At 42.8% G+C, this 11,528-nt stretch overlaps 1 protein-coding gene across 1 annotated transcript in view; it reads right to left on the bottom strand.

The window, feature by feature from the left end:
- Nucleotides 1-293: 293 nt before the first annotated feature.
- Nucleotides 294-11,528, bottom strand: part of C2 (complement C2) — a 62,940-nt gene continuing 51,705 nt past the window's right edge. Inside the window, exons 15-18 of the mRNA XM_026720015.2 lie at nucleotides 7,487-7,578; nucleotides 3,571-3,703; nucleotides 2,324-2,373; nucleotides 294-858 (exon numbers count right to left, since the gene is read on the bottom strand). Coding sequence (XP_026575800.2) covers nucleotides 670-858; nucleotides 2,324-2,373; nucleotides 3,571-3,703; nucleotides 7,487-7,578 — 464 coding nt within the window. The 3' untranslated portion in view covers nucleotides 294-669. The remainder of the gene's footprint in view (nucleotides 859-2,323; nucleotides 2,374-3,570; nucleotides 3,704-7,486; nucleotides 7,579-11,528) is intronic.

Below are 11,528 nucleotides of genomic sequence, written 5' to 3'. Positions count from 1 at the left end.
GGGGATTTCAAATAGCCTCTTATCATGACTCCCTGATTCATTTGTTTACTCAAATACTTTTCTTTTCTCACAAAGAGGCCTAATCATGAACTATGAAACTACATTATGCGATGGGATGATGTAAAATATGAAAAAGAACCACTTATGGCACTACAACATTCACACACAAACATTCGCCCTCAGTAAACAAGAATTAATATTAAGAGTCAACTGAGAATATGCTACTCCACTGGCAATTTATTTAATAGTAATTCCGCTGCCATGGTCTATAAGAAGTCATAACAAACAGGGCAGAAAGTACAAGGAAGAAGCTTTTAATTACCATTGTGTTAATTAACATTACAAAGCTTAGGGGAACGGGATTAACTTTTGAATAAATATTATACAAGGATTTTAGAAGAAGGCAAGCACGGGTGCGTAATATACAGTATTATGAAAGGAACCATTGGCTTAATTCTATTTTCAGCTCATCAGCATTTTTTCAATATCTGTTTGGAGCACCTCAAGGCTTTGACACAATGAGCTTTGGACCAAATTAGGTTCTGAGCCTTCTGCTGAAAATATCAATGAATCACAGATACCATCAAGCTAATATTTAATAATGGTCATTGAGATTGTTGACTTGGAAAATATTGTATGGAGTTCTGGTTAAGAGCAAATATTAGCAGTTCATTGCATGGGAATGAATTTCAAGGAGTTGTTCAGATGTTTTCTTAACCAATCCTGCACTTGAAATAGACTGATGTAGAAGTCTCGTGGCTTGTATGCTTTGCTTGGCCGATCTCGTATTATCTCCCCATTGTCATTTTTATTCTTCTTCGCACATGGATCATACGTGCCCCAGCTGATCACACCCACCTAGAGGGAAAGACAAGGGAATGGTAAATAATAAACTAGATAACCTGCATCAGATCCAGTGAGTCACTTATTGTGGTTATTAATGATCTTGGCCAACCCAAATCTCGCCGTTTCGTGCCCTTCACGGATAGGATGGCTCTGAACAGGGAAAATCCTCCATCTTCCAATAGGTACAAGCTTTGGGTTGCTGTTCCCAAGTATGATGTCAAAATGTACATCATGAAGTCATTTTGCAAGAGCCGTGGTGGCGCAGTGGCTAGAATGTGGTATTGCAGGCTATCCACTGTAAGGAGTTCGATCCTGATCGGCTCAAGGTAGATTCAGCCTTTCACCCTTTCGAGGTGGGTACAATGAGGAGCCAGATTGTCGGGGGCAATATGCTAACTCTGTAGACAGTTAGAGTGGGGTGTAAAGCACTTTGAAACCATATATAAGTGCTATTGCTCTTTATCCTTTCATCATGCTATCACACCCAAGTATGTCCAAAGTGGAGTTCTCATTGTGATGTCACCATGAACTTTTCGCGACTTGCCCTCCTGCTTCCTCATGGGTACTTACTAATTGAACATATGTGGTAACGGAAACGGGGTTGAAATGACCGCCTGCCAGATGACCCTTGCAATAACTTAATAACAATGAGATTATAATCACCACCGCTACTCTAAAGATTGCAGGACTTTGTATACGTTCACATACTGAACTAAGTTCTAATTATCATGGTCAAGCCGTACCACTGTAGTTAGTTCAATAAATCACATCTTTTTAAAAAAAAAACCTGGCTTAGAAACAGGTAGGATGTCAAGGAGAGACTGGCCGGAGCCAGATGAAAAAAGCCTTAACCAACTAACTTCAGCTACTTTTTTTTTTTTAACGTATGGCCCGTGTTAGCCAGGTATCACCGAGGTGGCTGGCTGCCTCTGGGAAAGGACTTTTTTTGGGGCGGTGTTATCTTTACCCATGGGAAGCCTGAATGCCGGTAGGCAATTGGGCGAGGCTCCTTTCTTGTCCCTCCATGGTTTATTTGCTCATGGGAATCAAGCTGCTGACCAAGAGGTGGTATGCAGCAGGTTCTGACCAGTTCTGGAGAAACGGTAGCGGACATTTTGAGTAGTTCGGAGAACAGGCAAATCCCACCTCTGACTGGCCCCACCCCCATCTATTCTCCCGAGTCCCAGCTGATTGGCTGGGTCTTCTTTAGCTGCCCTGCACAGGAGAACGGAGCTGGAAAGCAGGTTAATGGGGTGAGGCGGGGATGGGGATTTCGCAGTATCCTTCCCCTGCCACGCCCACTAAGCCATGCCCGCCAAGCCACGCCATGCCCACAGAACTGGTAGTAAAACATTTTGAATCCCACTACTGCGCTGACCTCAGCGGTGCGCAGGCACAGTCTTAGCACGTGAGCCACCACGGCCCCTACTTCAGCTAGTGTACATGCCGCATTCAAATCCAGGACATAATTCACTACCTGAAAATGTCTTTCTCTCCTTTCCACAAAGAGCGATCCCCCGGATTCACCTGAAAAAGGCGGGAGAAGGGAAATTAAACAAGAGGACAAATTTCACCAAAGTTCAAAAGAAGTTCAGGCTGGGCAAAACTTAACCGCCGATTAGATGAACAATAGAAGGATAAGGTCTTGTTCTTTCTCCTGATCAGAGATCTATCTTTACATCTGGGGAGACCTAAGACAGAGGACTTCTAAACCTACGGACCTAATGCTTTTGTTTAAAGACAATTGTTTATATATCACTAGCCTCTGATAGGTTTATTTTTAAAAGACAACAGATTGTCTTATGTAGATCATACATCTTAGAATCTTGTTGTTGTTAGTTGCAAAGTTGTGTCTGACCCAACGTGACCCCATGGACAACGTTCCTCCAGGCCTTCCTGTCCTCTCCCATCCCCCAGAGTCCATCTAAGCTCCCTGCTTCAGGGACTCCATCCAGCCCCCTCATTCTCTGCCGTCCCCTTCTTCTTCTTTGGCCCTCAATCGTTCCCAGCATTAGGCTCTTCTCCAGGGAGTGCTTCCTTCTCATGAGGTGGCCAAAGTCTTTTGAGTTTTCATCTTCAGGATCTGGCCTTCTAAACAGCAGCCAGGGTTGATCTTCTCTAGGACTGACCGGTTGGATCACCTTGCTGGAAAAGACTCGCAGGAATCTCCTCCAGCATTACTCCTACTATTTCATTTGAAATGCCAATTTATATCCTACGGTTGATAAAGCCAAATAGAAAACTATTCTGGTCATCAAGATGCAAACTATGTCAGGGAGTAGCCAGCTGTTCCATGGAGGGAATGCCGCCTCCTCCTCCTCCTCCTCCTCATTAATCAATGCACCATAGGATAAAAGACTGACCACAGAACATAGCAACTAGACAATAAATGCAAGCCAGTTGCCAAGCACCCTAAATGCATTTATGTGTCTGTGGTGGGAATGGGGGTGAGATATGACAACCATAACTTTGAGGATTGGTACTGGTCCTAAGTGGCTTTTGTTGACTGTAATGTTGGTCGTTTAGCGACTGGTTGTAAGTCTAGGCTACCTGTATTTCTAAAGGATTGGGGTGTGGGAATGGTGCAAAATGGTGCTCCTTGTCTAGTGACTCCAACTTAGGTGACATAGCTTGGCCAGAATTCAACCCTCCCTCTTTGACGTACCACACTTCTACATGCATTGGGGGATATAGTGTCACACCTCTTTTGTAGGTAAAATTCACCTTTGCAAGTGTAGGCTTCCAGCGATTTATCTTCTCCACTGCATAGGAACCTGTCAGTCACCACGTCATCGACATTGGACACATTGGCATATATCATTCCCTCCTGAATAGCTCCAGAAACGCACGTGGGACGCTGCAAGAAGCCACAGTTTAACAGATCTGTTACAGGAGAAGCTAATTGAGCCATTGGTTCAAGGGCTCTCGTGTGTGTGTGTGTGCGTGTGTGCGTGTGTGTGTTCATTCAAATTGGATTCTATGGAAATTCTCAGTCATCCAGGTCATGGTTGTCCCAAAGATGCTTATTCAAAAGGCAACTGGACGTCGCTTTTTCTTGAAGGCATTTCGCTTCTCATCCAAGGAGCTTCTTCACTTCTGACTGAATGGTGGAGGGTGGAAGGATTCATAACGCAGTCCTCAACTATCTCCAGTGTACAACACACTCCCTTGCAGCAGTTCCAAGAAGGTTCCACACCAATTTGCACTATTCAGGTGACCCTGAGGGCACAGATAAACCTCAGAGAGAGTGCAAAGGACCGGATGACTGCAAGGAATGTAAGTCCTTCCATCCTCCACCATTCTGTCAGAACTGAAGAAGGTTCTTGGATGAGAAGCGAAACGTCTTCAAAGAAAAACCAAGTCCAGTTGCCTTTTGGAAAAAAAAAACACCTTTGGGAGTTCAAATTGGGTTTTGAATGCTGGTGACTGCCTCTACTAGTCCCTAAAGCAGTGTTTCTCAACTCTGGCAACTTTAAGACGTGTAGACTTCAAATCCCAGAATTCCCCAGCCAGTATCACCACTGCCCTACAGTTATCTTGGAAATATTTTTCAAAAGTGGCTTGGCATTGCCTCATTCCTAGGGCTGAATGGAAGATAGTGGCTCAAGGTCACCCAGCTGGTTTTGTGCCTAAGGCAAGACAAAAACACTCTGTGGTCTCCATCTGTTCTTGAGACAATAGAAAACTGTACTGGTGTGAAATCAGCTGCCTCCAGTGTTGATTTCTCTCCTGCCTCCATTGTGTCTGTTCAGAGCCACCACTAAAGGCTTCTGGCTTTGCAACCTTCCTGAACATTTGTAAACATCGCCACCCCGCAGTTAGGATAATTTTGGAGAGATATCTGGCTAAATGCAATAAAGCCAGGCCTTGGGGTCATCATGGCTGGAAGTCATCTGGCTTTCTTGCTTTATCACAGGGGATTCCAAACGTGGCAACTTTAAGGGTTGTGGACTTCAACTCCCAGAATTCCTCAGCCAGGAATTCTGGGAGATGAAGCCCACTAGCCTTAAATTTGCCACCTTTGGAGGCCGCTGTTTATCATGCCACTGTTTATCATTTCCCATTCAGCTGATGCATCCTCTTGTTCATCGCACAGCATCATTGCTCAAAACAAGCACCGCAACCAGATCTTTGGTTTAGGGGCTTACCCTACATGTGGAGAAGTGAGAGAAGTTCCCTTTTTCATGGAGGGGCAGAATAAACCCTCTGAACAGCTGGTGTGGAAAAAAGAGGGTAACACTCCCACTACAGCCTGCCTGGGTTGGTTTCGAATCTATGCCCAAATTATCCCAAAGGTGCTTTTTCCAAAACTGGACTTTCTTGGTTTTCTATTTCCTTTGAAAATGTTTCGCTTCTCCTCCTCAGCTAGAGTTGAATTAGAGATGATAGGAGAAGTTTAGAACTGAAGAAGCTACTCGGGTGAGAAGCAAAATGTTTTCAAAGGGAAAAAAAAACCCCAAGAAAGTCCAGTCGCCTTTTGGAAAAAGCACGATCTGGATGATTAAGATCTCCATAGTCATTGTGCCCAAAATAAAACATAATACAGTAAGATTCAGCTAATTGGGTTTTTTTTTTTCCAGTGACCTGCTATAGAAGCCAAATGTTGGATTCTGAAGAATCAGGAGAAAAAGATTATTGATGCTTTGAACTTGGTGATGGAAATATTGACTGGAAGTTTCAAAAAGTTGGGTTGGTGACAGACCATCCATCCATCCATCAGCCTCAGAGTCTTTTCCCACTGCAAGTTCCTCACCAATGACATTTACTCATTGCCAAGTTCTCCATCTCCGAGTCAGAGAAAACGATCAACATAAATCAATCCTTCCTGTGGTCTGTTGTTTTCCTGCCTTTTCCCCAGTCCTACTTTTCTAAACTAAGGTAAAGCAACACAGCCGAATGGATTTTATTTAGCTTTGGCCTGTCTTTTCAGCACTATTAGCTCGAAGAGGGAATTCATTACTTTAAGGACGGTTTAAGCCTACCACACAAATAGGCCTGGGATGAAATGAACGCAGTGTCATGGGGATCGGAAAAAAAAGAGATTTCTCAAACGTTTATGCAAATGGCGCTCAGTCACTGTAACTCAGTCTTTCTCAACCTCGGCCATTTTAAGACAAGTGAACTTCACCTCCCAGAATTCCCCAGGTAGCATGCTGGCTAGGGAGTTCTTGGAGTTGAAGTCCACCTGTCTTAAAGAGGCCAAGATTGAGAAACACTGCTATAACTAATATATGTACCGTATATACTCGAGTATAAGTCGACCCGAATATAAGCCGAGGCACCTAATTTCGCCTCAAAAAACTGGGAAAACTTATTGACTCGAGTATAAGCCGAGTTTTTCAGCACATTTTTTGTGCTGAAACAAACCGAGTATATACGGTATTTATATTCTTCTCCGTTCCTATCAATTGTATTGCTGTTGTTAGTTGCGAAGTCGTGTCTGACCCATCACGACCCCATGGACAACGTTCCTCCAGGCCTTCCTGTCCTCTACCATCTTCTGGAGTCCATTTAAGCTCACTGCTTCAGTGACTCCAGCCAGCCACCTCATTCTCTGTCGTCCCCTTCTTCTTCTATTGCCCTCAATCGTTCCCAGCATTATGATCTTCTCCAGGGAGTCCTTCCTTCTCAATAGGTGGCCAAAGTCTTTGAGTTTCATCTTCAGGATCTGGCCTTCTAAAGAGCAGTAAGGGTGGATCTCCTCTAGGACTGACTGGTTGGGTGGCTTTGCAGCCCAAGGGACTTACAGGAGTTTTCTCCAGCACCAGAGTTCAAAGGCCTAAATTCTTTGTATACCTATACATTATTCATATAGTGCCAATTTTGTTAACATTTTTTTTTTTTAGCCAGAGCCACGGCTCTTGGCTTTATAATGAGCTTTGGCGGGATTCAGAACAAAAGGTGAACTTGGACAGAGCAAAAAAAAAACAAAAACTTTTCTGCTTTCTCTCCTGTGAGTTTGCTCTCTGGATAAATTGGGAGTGTGGTTGTATATGTGTAGCATTTGCATAGAGCAATTGGTTGGTTTCATCTGATGAAAAAGCTGGTGCATTTTAATGATAAAGCCACAACATTTGAGGAAAAAAGCCTCCTCCCCCCCCACCTCATTTTGGGAGCATCAAAAGTTTCTACTTTTCCCATATGGTGCAAAATCTGAAATACAACGAAGTATAGTACCTTCTGCATGAGTTTTTATTTTTTCCAGGAGTGTAACAACAAAAATGAACTTGACTGTGAAAAATTCGATTTTTGTAACAGGCTTGTCAACATCTGCAATACTTTACCCGGTTCAGTTGTTTCAGCTACTAACTTTCACAGTTTTAATTCCAATTTGACTTCTGTGGACCTGGTACCCTATTTAAGTTTCCCAAGGAGGCGTGCGTAAGTGCACTAGCGTGCTTACGGTCCCTATCACGTTTTAGCTTTTTCATTTTGTTCGTTCGGATTTGCAATTTTTGTTTCACCAATAATTAATTAATTTAAAATAAGCTTTAAAGCTTTTTTTTTTTGTATTTTCAAGGGAATGGCGAATTAACATTCTCTGATTTGTTTTCATTAAGAGACTTTTCCACCATTATTTCCTCTTCCCTATGAGGCTCTTATTACCCAGAATCCCGTAGGAGGGAAACCAAGCACTCACACTTGTTTTGGTCTTGATCTGCACATTCATTCTCTTGTGCTCCAAGGAGATGAATTCGGCAGGCACCTTCTCAAAACTCAGCAGCTCCAGTTCTGTGAAGCAGAAAGGGACATATAATTATGGCTTCAGGGGTGTCCAATCTTGGCAATTTCAAGAACTTTAGACTTCAATTCCCAGAATTCCCCCAACCAGAATGGCCATTGGCTGGGAATTCTGGGAATTGAAGTCCACAGGTCTTTAAAGTTGCTAAGGTTGGACACCGTGGTTTAAATAGATGAATATTTAGGCTCAAGCATCTAATAGGTTACAGCAAGGAAAACTCATCCTCAAACAAAAATAACCACACACTTATGGTGTTTCTGAACAGAGAAAGCAAGAAACATGGCAGATGAAAGAAAGTATGGGGGTTGTTTTCATTTTTACCCTCAGAAAATGGAATGGTGAAAGGCAGCTACCTAGAGTGGAGCAATTTCCTTTTCTGAAGAAACAGCTTATTTTGGGTTCTTTTTTGGGGGGGTTGGGAAACATACAAGATCTGTTTTCTATTAAAAAAAGAAACCCAGTTGTTCTAATGAAACTGGGTTGGGTTGTTTGTAAGCATGCCAAGAAACCTGAACTCAGCATGGGAAATCCTTTACAATATTTGTTCCAAATTATTTCTTCATCTTTTCTCTGAAATAGCAAAGGTTTTAACCTCCCAAGTTCCTCAAAATCTCTCATGTTATAACCCCAAGATAAGGATGTGCCTGCCAGTCTAAACTGGTCAGTCGGTCAGTCAATCAATGCCATATTGTCTAATGGGTATGTTCTCTTTTTAAAATTCACTTAAACATTTTTGCATCTTTTGCGAATATCCTTTAATGCAGATTGAACACTGGATGCTTAGCAGACTGTTCACTGCTGTTTTGAGATTTTTTTAAATTTTTTTAAATTTATTACATTTTTATGCTGCCCATCTTCCCACATGGTGACTCTTACAAGTTATAAAGCAAGTAAAAATAGTTAAAAGATTAAAACAATACAGAATTTAAATATTATTAAGAACTTAAAACTTAAAAAATGGGGGGGCAAGTGCATTTGAATATTTCATTTCAATTTCCAAATGAAAACAAATAACAAAAAAACAAAGCGAAAGTGGGCAATTTTCAGGTTTATATGGGACAATCGGAGCCAAAAAACACACACATTCACGAGAACAATGCAGGGAAATAGTGAACTGAGGGGAAAAATGCAATTGCAAAACATGGGTGTGTTTCACAAAATTGCAACCAATAATTGCCTTTTTGGGGAACTATTCGCTGAAACACATCGGAAATGAGTGCACATATTTAAAAAATTAAATTAAGTGTACCAAACTAAATATAACAGATTGAGAAAGTAAGAAGAACTGAAAATAATGGATTTCCCAAAAATGGAAGGAAGGAAGGTAACTGCTTTGTAAAAATGAGGAACTGATATTGACAGTACAGCCCTAGAGGGTCATATACAGAACATCTCTGGGGAGAATGTCAAAAGGGCAAGATAATGTATCTTCAGAACGCAATAAAAGCCCTGACTCTTTTAATCCAAGTTACGTATGATAAAAAAAAACATTAGGTGGGGCTTTTTCTGCATAGTTGAAGCCACCATCTTGATTCATCCACCAAGAATGTCCTCACTGCAGATACTGAGAAATATCTCCATCAGGGAAGAGAAAACTTTCTGTAATGGTATGCACAGAGGTGGGATTCAGCAGGTTCTGACCAGTTCTGGAGAACCAGCAGTGGAAATTTTGAATAGTTCAGAGAACCGACAAATACCAACTCTGACTGGCCTCGCCTCCATCTATTCTCTGCCTCCCAAGTCCCAGCTGATCGGCTGGGTCTTCTTTGGTTGCCCTGCACAAGAGAATGGAGCTGGAAAGCAGGTTAGTGGGGTGGGGAGGGAATGGGGATTTTGCAGTATCCTTCCCCTGCCACACCCACAAAGCCACACCCAGAGAACTTGTAGTAAAAAATTTTTGAATCCCACCATTGGGTATGCGAGAAAGACCTTGAGAGATGGGGTGAAGAAAGGCTGCCTAGACAACATAAACCAGAGCTCCATAACAGGGAGGTCTTTCTCTCAGTTACTCATGCCTTGCTCATCAGAGACAGAAGGATAGAATCAGAATCACCTGAAGGGTTAGTACCACTTTATAATGCCTTGGGAAGGCCACACTTGGAATACTGCACCCAGTTTCGGTCGCCATGATATAAAAAAGATGTTGAGACTCTAGAAAGAGTGCAGAGAAGAGCAACCAAGAGGATTAGGGGACTGGAGGCTAAAACATATGAAGAACGGTTGCAGGAACTGGATAGGTCTAGTCTGATGAAAAGAAGGACTAGGGCAGACATGATAGCAGTCTTCCAATATCTCAGGGCCTGCCACAAAGAAGAGGGAGTCAAGCTATTCTTCAAAGCGCCAGAAGGCAGCATAGGAAACAATGGGTGGAAACTAATCAAGGAGAGAAGCAACTTAGAACTAAGGAGGAATTTCCTGACAGAACAATTAATCAGCTGAAAAATTTGCCTACAGAAGTTGTGAATGTTCAAACACCGGTAATATTTAAGAGACTGGACAGCCCTTTGACTGAAATAGTATAGAGTTTCCTGCCAGAAAAGGGAGTTGGACTACGACCTCCAAGGTCTCTTTCAACTCCGTTATTCTGTTATCTCCTCTAAGTGCACTCTACACGGGGCCACCCTTGAAGAGTATCCGGGAGCTGCAGCAGGTGCAGAATGTGGCCATGTCATTAGCGTGGGGCACCCCAAGGATTATGCCTGTAATATCTTTGCTGCATTGGATGCCACTTTGCTTCTGGATCCAATTCAAGGACTTGGTCTTTAAAGCCCTTCGTGGCATGGGACCAGGTTATCTAAGCAGCCAACTTGTCCCAGTTGCACTAACCCAGGGGTAGGGAAATTTGGCTCTTAAGTGTCCATAAGTGATAAAAGAGCCAAGTTTCCCTACTCCTGAACTAATCCATCCTACCCAGTCAGGCAGGCAGTCCTTGATTTATAACTATTCATTTAGTGACTGTTCAAAGTTACAGCAGCACTGAAAAAAAAAAAAGACTTACGACAGTTTTTCACACTATTTGTCAATGTTCCAGCAAACCTCCATTCCAATCAATAACTCCGAGACAGACATATCTCAAAGATACCTTTATTTGGATAGTAAGCTGGCACATCTGTGGAATCCCGTATCTCAAAGTTTCGGGGCTTCCTTGCAATATTCAAAACTACAGATCCATCCCCACCTTGGCCGTCATCACATCACATGGCCCAATCACGATCTGTCCTAAAGTAAGATTCTTATTTCACTCTGCGTCATACTCAATGACCTTGAATTAACCAAAGAATTGTATTTTGTCTACTTAGAGCTAGTCAATTGAATTCACCGCCATCCCACTTTCTCAGGCTGTGTGGCAGCGTGGGAGCATCGAATCTCAATATGGCTTCCAAAGCTGACACAATATTATTGCAGCATTCCCATGGTCAGATGATCAAAATTCAGTTAGCACTTAACCATATATGCCGCTTGAAAGGGCTTTACAGCCCTTTCTAAGCAGTTTTACAGAGTCAGCCTATTGCCCCCCCCCACCCCCCAACAATCTGGGTCCTCATTTTACCCATCTCGGAAGGACAGAACCCTGAGTCCACCTTGAGCCTGGTAAGATTCGAACTGCCGAATTGCAGGCAGCCAGCAGGCAGCAGAAGTAGCCTGCAGTACTGCACTCTTAACCACTGCGCCACCGTGGCTCATGCTTGGCAACTGTTTTTTTTATTTATGGTGGTTGCAGTCTCCCGGAGTCATGCGGTCATCTTTTGTGACCGCCTGACGAGCACAATCAATGGAGAAGCTTAGCCCTTGTAGAGATTCACTTAGCAACTGTGGCAAGAAAAGTTGTAAAACGGAGCAAAACTCACTTAGCAAGTGTCTTGCTTAACAGCAGAAAAGTTGGGCTCAATGGTGGTGGTAAAACGAGGATTAACTATACTTAAGAAATTCTGACTTGGAG

Source organism: Pseudonaja textilis, chromosome 2 (genome assembly GCF_049901715.1).
Source record: "Pseudonaja textilis isolate UNSWEBS1 chromosome 2, rPseTex1.2, whole genome shotgun sequence".
In the NCBI taxonomy this organism is placed as follows: domain Eukaryota; kingdom Metazoa; phylum Chordata; class Lepidosauria; order Squamata; family Elapidae; genus Pseudonaja; species Pseudonaja textilis.
This window is presented reverse-complemented; position numbering and strand designations above follow the sequence as displayed.